At 43.1% G+C, this 20,519-nt stretch overlaps 1 protein-coding gene across 1 annotated transcript in view; it reads left to right on the top strand.

Moving 5' to 3' along the window:
• ANTXR1 (ANTXR cell adhesion molecule 1) overlaps positions 1 to 16,068 on the top strand; it is a 211,868-nt gene extending 195,800 nt beyond the window's left edge. The window contains exon 18 of the mRNA XM_028116302.2: positions 15,777 to 16,068. Within this exon, the coding sequence (XP_027972103.1) occupies positions 15,777 to 16,037 (261 nt within the window). The 3' untranslated portion in view covers positions 16,038 to 16,068. The remainder of the gene's footprint in view (positions 1 to 15,776) is intronic.
• Positions 16,069 to 20,519: the final 4,451 nt, after the last annotated feature.

Genomic DNA, 20,519 nt, shown 5'->3' with positions numbered 1-20,519 from the left:
GGAGGCCAACAATGTCTCAGAGAGACGAGCTGGGAGACAGCAGATGACGGCAGATGGGCCCGCTGGAGGAACACGACCTTTACCTTTTGCTTATGTCCAGTGTGGACCAGAACCCCTTGGAAAACTTGCCTTTCTCACACTCCTTAGAGGTGAAGACCTCAGTGTTGTGTATAAAGGCCAAGTCTTGGAGACCTTCACATCCATACTGCTCCTGAGTCAGGAGGTGAAGGCTCTGTTTCCTGTGGTCCACACAGCCTCCCAGTCCTGAGCTCTCAATTCTGCAAAACCAGGTGAGCAGGAAGATGGCTTCTATCCACCTGGCAACTTACATTCCCGAACTGCCCTTGCCACACCAGCAAATGGATTTATTTATACAATATAGCACATTAACCAAAAGCCCGTCTTGTCCATCTCTCCAAGGCAGCCTTATTCCTGTGAGGTGAACGTAAGCACCTGCTCCAGCCCATCCCCACCCCTGTCGAGCAGGGCCTGTGAAAGGTCAGTTGACTGGGGAAACCAGGAGAGACAAAGCTCGAGCTGGCTTCAAGGGTCTCATCAATGTGCAGGAATGGCAGAGCCTAGGGGCCAAAACATTGTTCAAGAAGTGAGAAATGCTACTAGCCAGAAGCAGCAATGTAACCCGTGGGAGGATACTGAGAAGAATTCTGCCGCCAGGCCCACATGGGCACCTGGGGTGACTTTTTGCTCTCCTGGTAAGGGCTTTGCAAGCAGGAGGGAGCATTTAAATAGATGGAAGCAAAGCAGGGGATGCCACCCACGGTGTCTCCAAGTGGAGGTCTCTGCCGAGTCCACTTTTACTGAACAAAGAAGATTAACCGGTCATTAACAACATCTTTTATCTATATTTAAGGTGCTGAGATCCCCACAAGCTTTGCTATATTTGATAGCCTGCCTCTTTCCAAAGGATTCGAGGTGTATTTTTTTTTTCCTCTTAAAGATTCCTCCTATGCTCTCACTAAATATCAGTCTAACAAACCATTTCTTTCAGACCCTACAGAACATAGGCTCAGCCCAGCCTGGGGAGAATTATCGCAAATATTTCCTTAGTGCAGCCTAAATTTGTGAGGTGTTTCCAAAATGGAAAGGAGGCATTTTGATACTGGGTCATGGTCTCATTTCAGATCCAACTCTACATGGTCTCATAATTAGGAAGAATATTGGGTCCCAGTGGAGGCCTGAAACCAATTTTGAGGTTGGATAACTTAAAATTAATGCCTTTTTACTCCTAAATGAAACCCAGATTTTCAGTGCTATAAATTTTCCATTTCTGTGTCTGGCCGATCGCAAACATCAGCCATGATATTTCAGGGTTTTGACTACTGTCTTCCTTCGGTTTGATTTGAGAGGCACTCTGACAGGATCACACCAGCCCCTACCTGAAGAGCAGATGAGTCCAGGAAAATTGAGGGGGCTCCTCCGAGCCAGCTGGGTAGAGATCAGCCTATGTAAATTTGGAGCAGGTACCCAACTACATGGTCAAAACTTAAGAAGCTCACCAAAGCCCAGCCTGCTCCCAGAAGATCACCAGGACAACACCCCAGATGCCCAGTATTGGGGCAACTCCTTTAGAATTACACACTATTTTAAGGAGTTTCCTTTTAGGAGTAATACAATTTAGGTTAGACGTTCAGCTGATCTAGAAAATCTCAAAATAATATAGGTTTAAACAGGATAGAACCTTTTGTCTCACACATGTAACCATCTGGGGAGAAGCTATCCAGGGTCAGGACGGTGCCTTCATGGTATCGGGCACCTAGGCTTCTTCTCATGTTTCTTCATCCCTAGAGTGTGGCTCTCATCTGCAGAGTCCCAAAAAGGAAAAGGGGAGGGTAATCCCCTTCCTCTTAAGGCACGGCCTAGAATTTGTATGCATCACTTCTGGTCAGAGTGTAGGTTACATAGCCACACCTCAATGCAAAGGAAGCCACCCCCATCTGCAAATTCACACGGCCTTTCAGCAGCATCCACTACCTCTGAACTGATTCCTGCAAGGGAGGCTGGGAAATATAGTCAATGCTAGATGGTCCTACGCCCAGTGAAATTCAGGGGTTCTCCTTCTGAAGGAAGAACGTGAAAATGGATACGGAAGATAATTAGCCATCTCTGTTAGAGTTTATATTTGTGTCCATGGAAAGAAGTTTCCTATTAAGGACTAAACCTTCATAGTGGACCCAGCACATGGATCAGATTAGAGATAGGTCACATAGAAAGCACCAAGAAGGTTTGCAAGGGGAGGCACAAGACAAGGAAGTTTTGACTGGAAGGAAGACTAGGGAGATGGGGCCCTTCTCCAGGAAACGCAGCTGAAGGGCGCTGAAATTCCAAGGAAGGAATAAGTAGAGACATGGAAAGCTAGAAGAGAATGGTGGCAGCAGGGATGTACTGGGACCCAAAGCAAATTCTCAAATGTACAATATTACTGGTGGCCAGCTCTACAAAGTAGCTATACCTCTTGATGCATTTTGCCCTAGATTCGTTCCAGTCTAAAAGCACATGTTGCTCAAAAGAAAGAGTTGAGGGGGCACCCGGGTGGCTCGGTCGGTTAAGGGTCTGCCTTCGACTCAGGTCATCATCCCAGTATCCTAGGATCAAGCCCCAAGTCGGGCTCCCTCTCCCTCTCTTCCTCCCCACCACCTCTCGTGCTCTCTCTTGCACATTCTCTATCTCTCTCTCAAATAAGTAAATAAATAAATAATCGAAAGAAAGAAAGAAAGAAAGAAAGAAAGAAAGAAAGAAAGAAAGAAAGAAAGAAAGAGAATGAAAGAAAGAAAGAAAGAGAAAGAAAGAAAGAAAGAAAGAAAGAAAAAGAAAGAAAGAAAGAAAGAAAGAAAGAAAGAAAGAAAGAAAGAAAGAAAGAAAGAAAGAAAGAAAGAAAGAAAGAAAGAAAGAAAGAAAGAAAGAAAAGAAAGAAAGGAAGGAAGGAAGGGAGGAAGGAAGAAAAAGAAAGAAGAAAGAGTTGAGAGTCAAACAGATCTGGATTCAAATCTCTACTGCATCATTTACTGGCAGAAAGATCCTGGGCAAATTCCTTTCTGTTCCAAGACTGTTTCTACATTTTTGAATCAGGGTAATAATACTAACCACTCATGCTATGAAGAGTGCAAAATGAGACGATATCTGTTAAAGAACTAGTACCCAGCCTAGCACAGTAGAAGCACTCAGCGAAAGGTAGAGGTGATTAGCATAAAACTTTTCGCTTCATCGTAAGGACCAGTCCCTCAGATAGGGAGCCTAGCCATTGGAACTGGGTCGTGGACAGGAAAATGGCACATGTGTAAGGTGCTGAGAACCTAGGGAACCCATACCCATTGAGGATGCCACTCGCGAACACAATATTGTCATTGTAAAAGTAAAATTGTTCTCTTTTGAAGTTACTGTTCCCTCCAGTCTGGGGAAAGCACTTTGGCAGCTACAGGCAGAGGAAAAGAACTCATTCTAAATGTGGGATTCCTCACATTGTACTGAAGAAGAAAACAAAACTTCACGCATGAGCTTCCATAAATGGAGCAGGATGAGGTTGGAGCTATGCAACAGAGGAACAAGTAATTTCATAATATTACATTTTGACAGCCAAGCTAAATAATGCTGCTGGCCAAGCCATCTCTGTCAGCTTATCTTCTGGCACCAATTTTTTAAGGCAAATACCTCAACATAAATAAAATAATGATTATCTTAATGACTGTTCTAAGTAGGGAGAACCGTTTAACTGGGGACACGGACAAGGCCGTGAAAATGTTCTCAAGATTGTTAACTGGGAGAGAAGCTTCTGAATAAAATTAGTTCATCCTGGGTCAGACTTCCATTCACTCAGCAGGACCATGCCGCAGTGTTTTCTCTTAAATCTTAGAAAAGTACGTTAAAGCAACATTATTGCTGAGATTCATCCAAAATGTCAATTAAAACCAGGCTCTTTGGAGAAGTCACTGCCACACAGCTTAGCAGGACCCACGATGCACACAGTGGACTCAGTGCCACCAAGGAAGAGGGGATGGTCAATACTCATGCCTGTTTTTTTTTAAAAAGTGAAATTAAGAAACAGAGTATGCTACACTGGGTCAGACCTTTCAGACTTACTTCCTCTTGAGCCAACAAATATTTTCAACTAATTCCCCCTCTTAAGTGTACTCTGTGGTATCTCTGCATACGTCTTCATCTTGTTATCCTGAAATTCAGTCTGAATTTTTAGAGCCAGTCCCCGCTAACAGCCCTTTGGCCACCTGATCACTCTTCCTGGATCTCCTTTCTCCAATTCTATTTTGTCTTCTTCTTTTTTTTTTTTTTTAATTTGTCAGAACTAGACAGATGCGGATGACCATGCCATGGTTTTATATATAATGATGCGACTTGAAAGAGGGTATTTAAGCATCAGAAGGTGAAGCTTCGTTTGTAAAACAATTCCTTATGACACCGTGTGGGTTTCTGTCTTTGTTGCCTTCAATGGTTTGTCAAACTTTAAAAGACTGTCATGTCAGAATGGCAACTTGAACACACGTGTTTCACTTGATTGCAGAATCAGGGCAGACTTTCCGGCCTGAAGCTACCCACTGGCAGCCTGGGAGGAGGTAGTAGGGTGTCTCAGGCCCAGCTCACATGAGGAGGCTCGCAAGTGTGTAAATAGGCAATGTCTTCTCATTATTGCAACATCTTTCCCAGTCCTCTCCCAGTCCGGCCTTTGCTCATCATCATAACAACCTACATTTCATAATTAATAGTGCAGGGTGCTATCAAGAAACAGAAGGGGAAATGTGTGATGGTTGCCTTTGGGGTCATATCTTTGTCTCATCCAGCGATCTCATCTTTCTCCAGGGGGCCCTTGGATTCTAGCGATGTGAAGTTCCAGGCAAGCAGGCAATAAATAGAACACAGATCTGGATCTTTACCAGCAACGTTGGGAAGGGTACCAAGTTAAGAGTCCAAAAAACAGAGGAAACCTACCACAACCACCATTTTCAGCTTCACAAACCAGGAATGACCCTCCTGGACAAAGAGATGAGTTGCTGCTCATTTCAGTATTGCTCTGTAACAAACCACTCCAAAACACAGTAGCTTCGAACAACAATTTGCTGTTTTCTCTAACGGTTCTGTGGGTTGACCACGATCAGCTGTATAATTCTCACTTGGCATCTCTGATGAAGTTGCCATCAGTGAGTGGCTAGGGCTGGAGTCATCAGAAGGTTGATTGGGCAAGACATTCAAGAAGGTTGCTTCCCTCACTTGTCTGCCCTCCACGATCCTCCACTTGGGAGTACAGGAGAGTAGGGCACAGGACAATGGAGTAGCCTGGACTTCTTCCATGGAGGCTCAGGGCCCCAAAACCAGGAAGCAGAAAATTCCAGGCATCTTAATGTCAGGCTCAAAACTAGCACAACATCACTTCTATCAGATTTCCATTATTCAAAACTGTTACAAGCCAACCCAGCACGGAGGAAGTGGAGAAATAGATTCCTCCTCCCCGGGGGCATGGCCCCCGAGCACAGGAGAGAAGGAATTAATGGCAGACATCTTTCCAGACAAGCTACCACGAAACAGGAAGAGAGAATTTTTTAGAACAAAAGAAATTCTCTACCTCGACTCCTCTGAGGGAGACCCACTCCCTACTGCTCTTGAGTAGCCCAATGACTTAGCAGCAAAGTAAAATTTGAGCGAATATAATTGTTTAAAATATCGAGAGGGAATAGTTAATAAATTCACATCACCCTTAGACTTCAGTAGAGCAAGGAGATTAAACAAACGAACAATATAGAGGCTTTAATCTAATAAAAAATGACTAGTGAATATTTAACAGTGCAGCCATCAAATTGAGAATTCACATTTTTTTAAACTAAAAATTGACTATAACTAAGGCAACAAAGAAAATCTGAAAAAGAGAGAAAGTATAGTTTTTACAGACCACAAAAAAAAAAAGAAAAAGAAAGAAAAAGTCTGGGAGTTAATAAGGGATTAAACATTTTTTAAAGCACCTAGAAGTTTTAAAACACTCATAAATCACTGTTGAGTCTAAGAGGAAATCAAAACTACAATTATGAGATTTTAGAAAATAATGACAATTGGAACACCACAATAATAGCCTTAAATTTTTTCCCTATTAAACAAGAAAAATGAAAATAAATGATCTAAGTATTCACTTCAAACTTAGAAAAGAATATGAAACAAATCTACAGAGAGCAGAAACAAGAAATCTATGAATATAAGAACAAATTAATGAAAATAAAGCAAAATCAGTAGAACTGAGAAATAAGCCTTAAAACTTTTTCGGAGATGCTAATATAATTGGCAAATCTTTGAAAGTAAAAAAAAAGTCAGAACATACAAATATGTATAATATCAATGATTACAAAAGAGATATCACCACAAATAGAATTAACTGTGAGAATTTCCTTTGTGCAAACCACAAACCTAAACAAATGCTTAAAAAAAACCTTGATAAAATGAATGGTTTTCTAAGGAAGGATAAATTATGGAAATGAACTCACACAGAGTACAAAACCTGAATAGGTCAACACCTGTGGCAAAAACTTTTAAAGTCATCAAAGAACTGCATTCTAGAAAAACAGCATGTCTTGAAAGATTTAGAGAGAATTTTCTCATGCTTTTAATGAACAAATAACTCATGCTATTTCAAAAATACAGAATATATTAAGAAATGAAAATCTTCCCCATTTCTTTTGTAAAGTTAACATAATCTTGATGACAAAAATAGCACCCAACAAAAGAAAAGTGGCCAATCTCACATATGAAATTGGATACAAAAATCCCTAGTCAAAGATCAACAGTTGATTCTAGGACTTCTCAAAAGTTTATTGAAGACGTGTTAGGGAAAATTAGAAGTTAGATGTACTCTTAATGCCCAGTAAAGAATTTAATAACATTAAATTCGGTGCTTCCATGTGATAGAAGATTATGCAATCATAGCAAATCATACTGAAAATGGCAGGGGAGAGATGGTCACAGCATATCATTTAAAAACTTTTGTACAGAATGATTCCTATTTTTGTAAATTCAGGCACCACTCTGTTGGGGCGGGGGGCTATGAAAGAATAAGCACTACCTGGTAACACTCTGAGGGTTAGACCTTACGATCCTTCTCTTCTTCTCTTCTTCTTCCTTCTTTTGTGCATTTTCCAAATTTTCCACAAAGAAAATGTAGAACTTTGTAATTGGATGAGAAAAAGGGAATTTTAATTTTTTAAAAAGATTTTTTATTTATTCATTGAGACAGAGAGAGCACGAGTGGGGGGGTGGGGGGTCAGAGGGAGAGAGACAAGCAGACGCCCTGCTGAGCAGGGAGCCCAACGCGGGACTCGATCCCAAGACTCCGGGATCATGACCTGAGCCAACGGCAGATGCTTAACCAACTGAACCATCCAGGTGCCCTGAATTTTATTCTTAAATAAGTCTAATCCCAGTAGTAATCCTTCAGAAGTCCTATGCCTGCACCTGTCCCACAAAGGATGAGCCATTTTTATTTCTGCCCCTTCATTTTTCTAGTTTCCTCTTGTTACCAAATATTTCCTTTCTGCTTTCATCATACCCTCAGTTTTGGCCTCCAAAGAAGTTATTATGGAAAGAGTGACAGCATGTGTGTCAGCAAAATGAATCAGACAACTGAAAGAGTTGACCTTGGATACTTTCGCATGAACAGCACATAAGGCAGGCTGCTGTATGAGATTTATAGGCAGGGCAAGTCTGAGGTGGAGGGAAGGCAGTCAAGAAGGACTCTGGCACCACCACTCACAGCACATCCTTTCTGTTGCCCCCAGCTCCGGCTCTGGGGAAGGGGAAAGAAGCAAGACAGGTATATCTCTATGTCATTTTGTCCCTGTCATGGAACTGGGCCTATGAATGAATGCTGTCAAACAAAAAGCCAGAGTATGGGGGCTTCATTTCAAATGATGGACCAAAGTTGAAGTGTAGGGTTCAAAGAAAGAGGAGGAAATGGGATAGCAGAAAGAAACACAGAGGGAGCAGTGGTCTGTGCACGCTGAGGAACCTGGTATTTTCCTACAGACGGTGGGAGGCATTGAAGAGTTTAAGCAGGAAGACAACTTTGAATGTGTGTCTATGTGTTATAAATGCATATATACATCTTGTATATGTGTACAAACATGCATGTATCTATGTATGTACATACACATTTTCATTTATGTGTGTATGTGTATAAATTTCATCTGGGAACCAAAATATAACTGGAAAAGAGAAAAGTTGAAAGCAGGAAGGCCAGTTTACTTAGTGGCCCAAGTTATAGAAGATTGAGTGACAATGAGAGTAGGGAGGAGTGAATGGATATGAAGGATCTTTTAGAGACAGAATCAGAACTCTGCTTCTCCCTGACTTTGCAGAAGAGAGCCACCTCCCAGTTCCCACTTTGATCCCCTCTATTCAAAGGATCAACCTAACTGACTGCCTCAGTTAGTAACTCAGTTGTAATTCCAAATTCGGAGAAGAGAGAATCTGACTGGCCTAGCTCAGGTTAGGTGCCCACCTCTGGTCCAATCAACTATGGTCAAGGCCAGCGTCACAGAATGCAAATATGGTTGCAACGGTCCATTTGTTTATGGGATTAATTGACTGATATCTCTCTCTGCCTGTGGACTATATTTTTCAAGAGAGCAGGGGCTGCTTTTGGTTGCTCATCACTGAATTCAACACCATATAAGGTGTCTAGAACATAGCCGGCACTCAAAAACCATTTGTCAAAAGGATGAACGTACACATAACGAATGGAGAGAAACACACATGGGATAGGAGGCACTATTAAGTCACCTAATCCAGCCCTCCATCCATTCATTACTCATGTGTCTCGTTTATCACTAGAGCACCAACTTCAGTAGGATTACGTCAATTGCCTTCAATACCCCAGTGAGTTTTGTGGTCTAGCCTAAGAACCAATACCCATTTACAAGAGTGACTTAAGTGAGAAACTATGCTCCCAATTCTAAACAACTGACTTGAAACAAACTTTGGAAACCCCATCCATTTGTAACTTGAAAAATACCTCCGAACAAGACAATCAATGGAAGAACCGAGATAGAGAGAAAAAGTATTTGTCAGAAGAAATTTGGCGTACATGTTATACTTTTTCCATCTGATGATTTTAGTCTTCTTCCTGTGAAATCCAATTTCCTTAAGTGACCTCTGTTCATAGGAAACTATTTGGTTTAATCTCTGGGAGCCATGGCATATTTTTAACCATCTCCAAAGGCCAGCTCCCTCTCCACTGAGCGTGCCTGATACCCAAACAGATGTTTTATAACACTCAGCACACATGAGCTCACCACTGGCAAGTCTTTCTGCACACAATCAGCCCACAGCTCTTCTCACATCTCCCCCATCATGCCACAAACCCAAATTCAGGACTGAGAGGCAAGCTTGAGTTCTTACCACGGTAACCAAAGAGCAGAAGATGAAGAGTCCAATTTTGAATTTTCAAGTTATTAATATTTTATAAATCCAATGCAATACAAAGAGTTAGCCAAATTCAGTAGTATGAAAAGACTTGCAAACTGGCTGTCCCTGAAGAATTCAGATTACAGTATCTGAGCAAAAGGCTCAAAAGCAACTCAGATTTTGATGGAGTTATAAAATATTAGGGCTGAAAGGCCCATGGATGTCATCTAGCTAGTGCAAAACTTTCTTTTATATATGAAGACACTTAGGCCCATAGAGAGAAAGGGACTTACTCAAGGTTTTACAATGAGTGTGTGATTCGTAGAACTGGTGGTACAACTCTGCCTCCCAGCCCTGACCCACAGAGCAGAAGACAGCCCCACACCACCAGTCTCTTATTTCTCTTCCCTGTGGACCATCAGCGTCTATGGTTCAAAGCTGAGAAGAAGCCGGAAGCTGGTCAACGAGATCTTTCATCTTTCATGACTACACCATGATTGTTCAGAATGTGTTACCTCCAACTTAGATAAAGAGTTTTGCTGAAGAACGGTTTCATCTGACAAATCAATCAAAAGTAACCCCCAAAAAGTATTCTTGTTAACATTTCTAGTGTGGAAATCAAGGGGAGCACATAGCATTCTTGCCACCCCTTCCCCAAGAACCTAGAAGATAGCCCAAAGAGACCATAAGGAGGTGACTAAGGAGACCTAAATTCACAACTGCAAGCTCATGGACCTTTGATCCTTTGAGAACCTAAACTTGCAGGGAAAAGTCTGAGCTTTCTAAGAAGGCTTGCTCCACCTCAGAAACCCTTGGGGATATAAGCAGTACTTGTTGAGCATCAACTTAAATTTGAACCTATAAATATCTCAAGAGGAGAAGACCCAGGGCACCTGGGTGGCTCAGTCATTAAGCGTCTGCCTTCAGCTCAGGTCATGATCCCAGGGTCCTGGGATCGAGCCCCATGTCTGGCTCTCTGCTCAGCGGGAAGCCTGCTTCTCCCTCTCCCACTCCCCCTGCTTGTGTTCCTTCTCTTGCTGTCTCTCTGTCAAAATAAATAAATAAAATCTTTAAAAAAAAAAAAAAAGGAGAAGACCCAGAGGTCGCCTCAGAGACACTTACCCACCAGTTGGGAAGCAATGTTGAGTGAAAAGAATACCCAATGTCATATTATCTTCTTTCATTGAACAAATTTTTGCAGAGGGCTTAGGGTAGGCCAAGCTGGACATCCTGCAATTAAAAAAGAAAAAAATTAATTTAAATATGTAAGCAAGGACCAAATCACAAAGAGCTGCATATGCCATCAGAGGTATTTGGATTTTATTCTAAAGATAATGGGGAGCCATTGAAGGATTTTGAGCTGGGCATTGAATTGACCAATTCAATGTGTTCTGGAAAGATCTCTTGACAGCTATATCAAGAGTTGATGGATTGTAGCCAAGAGCTACATTGTGTGATACCATCTACAAGTGATTCAAGAAAATATTTGCATTTTTAGTCTATATTCAGGATAATAGAGAGAAAGAGGATAAGTGCCTAAGGCAAGCAGAGCTGGTTTTAATCCCACTTCTACCATTTGCTGCTCTGTCATCTTGGGCGCCATATTTAAATAAGCCTAAGTCCTCAGTCTCATTTCTGTACAGTGAAAGTAATGAGTAAAAATGATGTGCCTAGATATTTCTAATAATCCTCTCAACACCATTAGATTCAGTCAAATCAAAATGGCGCTTTCCAGCCTAGGAGAAAAGCCACCTAGCATCCTGCTAAGCCACCACTTAGCAGGAGATACTGTTGCATTTTCTTCTTAGAATTTAACCAGAGTATTTTGTTGCTAATGTGTGAAAATAATTGGCACTCATACTTTGTAAATGAGCAAGCCGAGGTAAACTGAGGTCAAAGCCAAATGTTGGATCCAAATCAAACCTCCCAAAAACAATCCTGCAAAGAATTTCACTGGGTTACAAAGACCAGTGTACGAACTGAGAGCTCCGGTTGTCCTAGCAACCTTTTAAGCAAACACTGGTGCAGATTTGCTGGCATATATGACACTGAGAACATCTGGCCTTTCTATTATCCTCTCACAAGCCAAAAACGATGTCGTGTAAACTGATCTTCAGGCCAATTATATGGTCTAAGTGTTACAGTGTTTGTGTTGGCTCTTCTGGTTCCAGGTTTTAAGAACTTAATTTGTAGCCACACCCCTCCCTGAAGTCCTAATTGCATCTTACTGTAACTGACCCCAGGGATTTGTTTATGCCAAGTCTGCACCTTTCTTCAGGATGATAAATATGTGTAGATGCATCATGAGTCAACTGTGTGTGCAAAGCATGGTAGGAGGTCCTATAAGAATTGGTTACAGGAGTTGCGTGCCACAGGAAGTTAGAGAGAGTGCATAAGACAGCGGGCTCTGCAGACAGCTCTGGTCACATGTTCAGTGCTACATTTTCCCCCTCTATACCAGCTTTGTTATGGAAGCTAGGTGTGGAGTGTGGAGGCTCTAGTCTGCAGCTCACTTAGAAGGCACTAAACTGGAGTCAGAAAACCTGATACTCCCTCCCACTGGCCTTCCTACCCTGGACAAGGTCATTATTGTGTCTGAGCATCTGTTTCTCCATCTCGACTCAATTTCATTTACAAACTCCATGTGGCAGGCACTGTTCCAAGGCCTTCATCAACATTGATTAAGTTAATCCTCCTAATGACTCTAAGTGGCAGGCGGTATTATTATCCCCACCCCATGTCACGCAGTGGGGACATGGAGGAGACTGTGAGCTGGCTCCCCACCCCATCTTGGCTGCTCACTAAGAGCTCTGGGCTGCTGCGCTCAGCTCCAGTGGGCTGGGGTATCTAGTGAACCATAGCTTAGTGCTCTGGAGCGGGAGACCCATGAGTGTACCCCTGGACTATTACTGACCACAGGAAAGGGGCTTCTTGCCTCTCTCCCTCCCCACCCTGCCCCATCCTTCTGTTGCTTTGGCCAAGAGGCCATGACAGCAGCTGGAGGGACTGACCTAAGGAGGTCTTTCTCCCACCTCACTCCCATCCCCCACCCCCACAGCTGACAGATAGATGTGCGAGAACATCTTTTATTCTGTGGATCATTTCTTGAAGACATCTGGGGATCCTAATCTGGGTTATGAACAGATGTATTAGTAGAAGGCTGGGAGCTCCTGACTTTGTCTCTGGACAAGATAGCCTCTGGTAAAAATATTAGCATTAAGTATGTGAATTAGCATGCCTCCTCTCTCTGCTGTAGCCCCCACCACCACCACCCACCCAGGGAGAGAGCCATGGGATGGCCAGCCCTCAGGGAAATCTGAAGCCATATTGGGCTTGACCCCAGGCACCAGCAGCTCCATCTTCAGGTCCAGAATTCTCCTTCATCTTCAGAGGAAATGAATCTTTTGAGTCTCTTTGTCTGACTTGGCATATCTAGGAACAAAAGGCAGAATATGTAGTACAGTAAATCCCAACTCTGAGTTGTCCATTAAAGGAATTTATCACAGATGGTACTCATTAGGACTTTAACATTCTTGAAGGAAAGAGTTTTATCCAGAATTATAAATAAACTATTCCCAAGGCTTAGATTTATAAAGCTGTGTTAAAAAACAAAATTCAACTGAATAAAATTTAAAGATCTTATTGGCTTTATTCAATAATTCATGAATCAGGCTGCATCCCATCTAGCAAATAGAAAGGAGCTCCGAGGAGCTGTACAAAATGGGAGACTTTTATAAGCAGAAGGAGGCAGGGACAGGAAAGAGTGGATTACCTCATCTTTCTTCGGGGTTGGAAGGGGCCTATCAGGCAGATTACCTCACTAATGCTGACCAGGAAATTCCAGATTGACAGGTTTAAGATTACTTTTCTGGGAAAGTTTGAAACCGCAATTAGGTTAGGTATTGAGTCTTGATTTGCTGACATGGGCATTAGCACAGGTGACTCCGTTTTAGGCCTGTTTTCTCTCTCTTTTTAACAGCTGTAAAAGAAGGCTGCTTAGGAGGTGTCTGGGTGGCTCAGTTGGTTAAGTGTCTGCCTTTGGCTCCCGTCATGATCCCAGAGTTCTGGGATCAAGCCCCACATCAGGCTCCCGCTCAGAGGGGAGTCTTGCTTCTCCCTCTCCCTCTGCCCTCCCTCTGCCCCTCCCCCTGCTCCTTCTCTCCCTCCCTCTTTCTCTCTCAAATAAATAAATAAAATATTTTAAAAAAAAGAGGGCTGCTTGGACAACTGGGAACTTACAGCACCAGGTTACAAAGTCGACCTAACCTGTGAAAGCTTTGCATTGATCTGGGAGTTCTGGGCAATGCCATGAGAAGATAGGAACTTATTTCTGCAGTTAGTGGTCCCCCAGTCAGAACCTAACAAGGTTAGGCCCTGCTTTAATCTCATGAAAAGCACGCTCAGAGGAATAGGGTGCTGGCATCTAAATATGGCATTGTAATTCCTAAACCAATAGGGGAGCAGCAGAGTGCAAAAGAAGGCTGCTGCCTTCCAGAAGTTTCTCATCTGGTCAGGGAGGCAAGGCATTCACCAATCAAACAACTACAGACTATAGTTTGTAGGCTTCTTTGTGTGGCATTGACTGTAACTAGAGAACTCAGGGACGGAAGCAAAGGATACATGGAGGCTAGAGTCATCAGGGAAAGATGTGTGGAGGGAAGGGACCGACTTAGGACTCGGATGAGTGGGGTGTATGCATGTGAGGCAAGGTTGGCTCAGCCCCCACTGTCTCCCACAAACATGCATGGTGTCCCTGCTATGACTCTCAGCCCGAGCCACATCTCAAATCACACACTTGTATCTCCTACAGGTGATTGTGCCTTAAATTCCACAGACTCGCCCTCTTCATTCTCCCTCGGCCCCTTCCTCCAAAGACCTGACAAGGGAAATTCCGGCCTCTCTGGACATATCCCAGCCAGAGCAAATGCCATAGGATGGGCGTCCATCCTGGAGAGTGAAGCTGGGAAAAACCCACAGGGCAGCCTCAAAGGCATGGCCCGCCACCCTGCCGCTTTGGGGGGAAATTCTGCAGGCATCCAGGACACACAGTAGAGGGGACAACAAGGTGCCCTGCAGGCTCGGGAAATTTGGAGGGAGGCTAGGACCCCACAAGGGTGGTCCACACCCTGCCCAGGCAAGGCAGGAGGGTCTGATGCCAAAAGTGAGAGCACAGGCACCGGAAGGAAAATGTCATCTGTTGGGGGGAAAGGGCCGGCAGGACTGACTCTGAAGAGCTGAGAGGTGACACTACAAAGGAGAGAGGGCTACGTAGGGTGGGCTGCAGATTCTGGACTTTCTAGAGGCTGCTGTAGGGGCTCTAGGTATCTGCTCTGCATTGTCCAGTCAGGTCCCCAGGAAGGATGGGAGGGAAATGTCTGGTAGATTTCAGGGTAGATGTCTGCTTTGCAATAAAATGTCCCCAAGTTGTATTTTCTTAAGAACCTAAGTGTGCCTGAGCAGGGGCAGCAGCATCTTGAAGAAGCAGGACTGTCCCAACCAGAGCAAGGGCAGGATAAATTGTTCCTGACAGAGCTTCGAGGAAGGCAGGGGCATGGAGGGGGCTGTATCGACTGGTATCTTTTCACAGCAGGAGGGGGAGCTCCCTCCTTAAGTCACTACTCAGCGCCAGTGGCTGAAGGGGGCAAAAGTTGATGGGGAGAGGCAACCGCATGAGTGCCTATGAGAATCACACCAGTTTGCCACATTCGTGACAATGCAGGTCACAGACTGACTCAGCTCGAATTACAGTACAGAAGAAGCTCATGGTGTTAACCTGCTCCTGCCTCCAGGAGTATCACTGAAATCAGTTGAAACAAGTTCCGTTTGTTTAAAAAATTTGGAGCCCCACCCCCACCCCCGCCGCCTTTAGAAGACACTAGAGTGTAGCAGGAAGAATAGAAGTTCTGGAGCCTATTTGGGATTTGAATCACCAACCGCACCTCTTACGGGTGTGTGGCCTTGGGAAAGAGATTTAATGTTTTTGAGGCTCAGTTTCCCTATCTATGAAATAGAACATTTGATAACAGTTCCTGGCTGGTGAGGCTGTTGACATGAAATTTGATGACCTCTGTAGACAGCTTGACCCCACACGTCCAGTTAAGGTCAGTCCCCTCCTCTCCCTCCTTTTTGAGAAAGAGCCTCCAGGAAAATGAATTTTAACAAATCATTTTACAACACGGTAAGTCCAGAAAAAAGGAAATGGGGAGTTTATTTGTTGTCAAGTTCTACCGTTTGCCAGGAGAGCACTGTCATAAACATCATGTCTGCTTCCTATATATCTCTTTTAAGCTGCCCACCGGGCCTCCCACCTGCCCTGCTGTAAACAGCCAACATCAGCTCACATTTCCTTCTCTCTGATTCTCTTACAGGGGCGCTGTATCAACTTCACCAGAGTCAAGAACAATCAGCCCGCCAAGTACCCCCTCAACAACGCCTACCACACCACCTCACCGCCTCCTGCCCCCATTTACACCCCCCCACCCCCTGCTCCTCATTGCCCTCCCCCACCCCCCAGTGCTCCCACCCCTCCAATTCCATCTCCACCTTCCACCCTTCCCCCTCCTCCTCAAGCTCCACCTCCCAACAGGGCACCACCCCCCTCCCGACCTCCTCCTAGGCCTTCTGTCTAGAACCCAAAGTTCATGCTCTGGGCTCTTAGAAACTTTGGGGAGAAGGCTCCTCTGTGGTGTTAGAATAAGTCTTTCCAGTTAGGGGAGGCTTCTGCTTTGGAAATGAGTGGTGATAAAGCCCACTGACCTTCACACACCTTAAAAATTGGTTTGTAATGCCAATACATCAACAATTGTGATCAGCAGAAAGAAACAGAAATTTTGAAACGCCTGAAAACAAATGATGAGGCACCTACAGTCACAATTATAGCCAGCCATCACCTCTAGAAGGTTCCAGAGACAGCGAAACTGCTGAGATGCTCTTAAATGGGATTGTGTCTCATGGAGACCAATAAGAAAATCATTTCTCTGAGGGTGAAACGCAGAGTCGGATGGATGAGAAATAACATTGCTGGGTTTCTAAATGTTGCCTTCCCTACTCCACTCCATATCCATCACTTGGCCCTGGACCCTTGGCCTAGGAACCAAGGAATCCTCACCCAAGAAGGTGAAAACCCTTTGCCTACAACTTTGGGAAAAGCTTGGGGTCCCCATTGTGGCAAGAAACTCAACATCAGACAGGTATCCAAAAGCATGTTCACCTGGGATTTGCAAAGGAGTAAAAACATATGCCTTATTTTCCTTTCAAATTCTCCCAGTTTCCAAGTGAGGAAGAAAGCAGGTGTTTACAGATGGAAAAAGGTATGTTGCCATGTTGCTGTGTAAGTGAAATCAGGTGTGTGCATTGACTGGCGAGTACTGATGAGAGCATCAGACAGTTTCTAAAACCCCGAGGCCACCAGCAGCTAGAGGTGGCTGGCTTTGGCCCGACATGGTCCACTAATCAACAGACAATGGCACTGTTGAAAAGCAACCTGTTAATGATTCATGTTAAAAATCAAGATTAGGCTTCAGTTTAAATCACTTAAGAAGTATAAAGGAGTGACTGATCCCATTTTTCAGAGACAAACATGAGTTGATCTTCCGAAAATGGCATCACTAGCACCTACCATACAATCTCACTGGTTTTTTTATCTTTCTTTCTTTCTTGGTAAAGTTGTATACTGGAGATTTCTAGGTAGAGTTGAGGGACAATGGTCCTAACATAATATGGAAACCATCTCCAGGTTCTTTAATTAACCACAAAAAAAGCCATGTATGTGTAGATGCAAATGTATTTCTCCTTGGCTTTTCAACATACTCATAAATATAAGCTGTCAACCCAGGAGGAATATACCAGATGTTCTGCCTGAAACTCCCACCAGGCCTGGGATCCACCCCATTCCTCCAAGTCTTTCTGAATCTGTTGTCATCAGTAAGCCCTATCATCACTTTCTAAACATTGGGCTTCATCATCCTGCATGAAAACAGAGGGCCTCCTGCCCCACCCTATTCAAAATTATCTTCCCCTCCAGCTTTCCACAGGTCTTAAAATTCCTCTCCCAAACTGCTCAAAGTCTTAAATTTTTTCTGGAACAAAGCAGAATACAAAATAAATATAACCTTAGTGCTTTGAGTTATGGTCTCCAAAGATCCTTCAAGAACCCATCAAGCCAGCCTGATTCTTGTACCTTACTTAGAACACAGATATTCCGTCAACACCAATTCTTGTAGCCATGGCAGACATTGCTCATCAATCACGGCACTATCCCAGGAGCCCAACAATTTCTTCACAATCCTCACACCAGAACTTCAAAGAGCCACCATTCCTCAATATTTGAGAGAGAGATGAGCTCTATTTTCCATCCCCACTTCAGAAAGCAGAAACAAACAGGAATTGATGGAGGAATGGGGAATCCTTGGGCATAAAAGGTACAGTCAGGGGAACATAGGTCTCAGCAGAGTGCCTTAGTGGGGGACCACAGGCACTAAATCTGCAGTGCCAATGCCAAACTGACATGTCTCTAAGTGTACCTCAGACCCAGCCCTTCTCCCAGCCTGCCACTTCCAAACGCCCAGCCTTCTCATAGAGGTAAAATCAGAGAGGGTTTCCAGGACTTTTGAAAGCAACCTCCCTTTGCCACCCCCTCAACCTGGCCTGTATTGTCTGTTCTTACAACATGAGGCTTCTTCTTTAGTATAGTCCCTCATGAAGCAGGGGCCGCAATGTCTCAGCCGCCCGCAGTGACATTGCTGGACTCCAGCAAACCATTCCATAGGAGAATGGGTTCCCCGGGCTCACAGCATAGAGACGTTGAGCCCATGGCAACTGTTTTGACTGCTGGCAGTACAGAACAGTCCACCCCACACCACTGCCGCCTGACTCACTGGGGCCATAAGAAAGTTCAAGCCAAGATGCAGACATTGTACAAGATGGCGGGCACCATTCGGGATCTCAACAGCACATCAGTGAGAAGCCCTGTGCAGTTTCCACGATGTCTTGGTGAACTTTCGGATGAATAGGGAACTGCAAATACATGCTGATTTCCAAGAGGATTAGCAGGGTTTGTCCTTGAAAGGGACTCATCATGTCATCCCTAGTCATTTAGAATTACAGTTGAGAAGGTGAAACTTCTAGACTATACGAATAAGGCAATAGTAGGCTAGTCCAGACAAAATTCTTTGACTGGTTTATAAAATCTATCAGTACTTGTGTCATTCCCTGTAAAAGGCAGCAGACGTATGATTGTGATCAGGAAACTGCACAAAATTATTTTTTCAACCCCCATGTTATTGTCCTTGTGAAGTTTTTTTTTTTTTAATAAAAGCCAACTTTTTGTTGTATATATTCGTATTTCATGTGTTAGATGGAAGCATTTCCTATCCAGTGTGAATAAAAAGAACGGTTGTAGTAAATTATTATAAAGCCAATGATATTTCATGGCAGGTTATTCTACCAAGCTGTGCTTGTTGGTTTTTCCCAAGACTGTATTGCTTTTCAAAATGTACAAATAGTTACCAAAATGACGAGACCCCTGTTTGCACAGCATTAATAAGAACGTTGAGTTCCGTGGTCCTCTCCATCGAACACCAGCTCACAAACAGTTTCTGGCCTGGAGCTTTGCACATACTCCAGCGAGACTGTAAAAGTTCTCTCTTTGACTAAGATCAAGAACAGAGCAGGTGGGCAAATTCATTAATAGACTTGGATATCTGGCCATGGGTCACTTCATTGTAAATATCACTAAAATGGGCCAAGAGGATTTTGATGTCTCATAAACACTTAGAGTCCAAACACTGTCAGATGAGAAAAATCCACCAAAGAACTAGAAAAGATAATAATAATTATGACATAGTGAGCAAGTTTCAGCCCAATGCCAACTCAATAAAAACAATTAATGCTGTGTAAAATGGGTTGAATTAGCTTGCGAACTATATAAAGATATATGCAGTAAAAAGCCTGTTAATGCACACCAGATGGGAATGGGGTATTCTAGTCAATTGCCTTTTCTAGTTATCTGAGCTCTACTATATTATCATACTTGGATAACCAATTTAAAAGAATTAGAATATGATTTTTTAAATACACTTAACATTAAACTCTTTTTCTAGTCCTTTCTTCTTTCTGCAATAATTCAGAAGACAGTTATGGATCTTCAGTGAGTCATTGTTATAAAAAATCAGTTATCACTGTACCATGCTATAGGAGACTGGGCTAACCCTGCACAATGACAAACTCTGGAAGTTGCTTTTTTAAAAAAATAATAAATTCCTAAAATCATCTCTTTTACTGGTTACTCGTCTCTTTGTTATGAAAATAAAGTGTAGACTGTTCAAGTGCTTAACATCTTGATAATAAAATGACTGTTGTTATGCAAATTAAATTGCATTTCTCAAATCATTATATTTCCACTAAGCTCTTTACTGTCTTGATTACTGTCATTTTTTTCTTCAGCTGTCCAACATTCAAATACTCTTTATTTCTAGTAACAGTTTTAAAATTTAAAAGGTAATCCAAGCTAAATGAAAATATAAAGTAAAAAGTGGAGACAGAGAAGCACACAGAAAAAAAGTCCTGGATCAGCTAGGATTGTGTCTGGCTGCCTGTCACAAGATTTGTGGCCGTGACTGATGTGACTCACATAGCGAGGACTCCAGAGGTTTGCAGCTGCTTAAGAAACCAGGCAGCCACTGGGGAGGGTATGTGTTATAATGAGCACTGGGTATTATATAAGACTGATGAATCACAGACCTGTACCCCTGAAACAAATAATACATACATTAATTATAATTGAATTTAAATTTTAAAAAATAAATCAATAAAACTGTAAAAAGAAAGAAAAGAAAGGAAAAGAAACCAGGCAGTGTTACAGATCGTGTGAAAGTAAATACCCTTCCTTCTGTATACACCCCGAAATATTTTTATTATAGCTGCAATTCTGACACAAATCATTTTATTCTTCTTAGCAGCTTCGATTCAGCTCCTCCATTTAAATTTTTTGTAGGTATCAGAGTGTCTCTCTCTCTTTTTTTTTTAAGATTTTGTTTATTTATTTGACACACAGAGACAGATAGAGAGAGAGAGGGAGAGAGCACAAGCAGGGGGAGCGGCAGGCATAGGGA

This window comes from Eumetopias jubatus, unplaced genomic scaffold, assembly GCF_037043125.1.
Source record: "Eumetopias jubatus isolate StellerSeaLion01/CBP00866 unplaced genomic scaffold, mEumJub1_p1.0 scaffold_9, whole genome shotgun sequence".
Lineage (NCBI taxonomy): Eukaryota > Metazoa > Chordata > Mammalia > Carnivora > Otariidae > Eumetopias > Eumetopias jubatus.
Note: the sequence above shows the minus strand (reverse complement) of the source record. Positions and strands in the feature narration are given on the sequence as shown.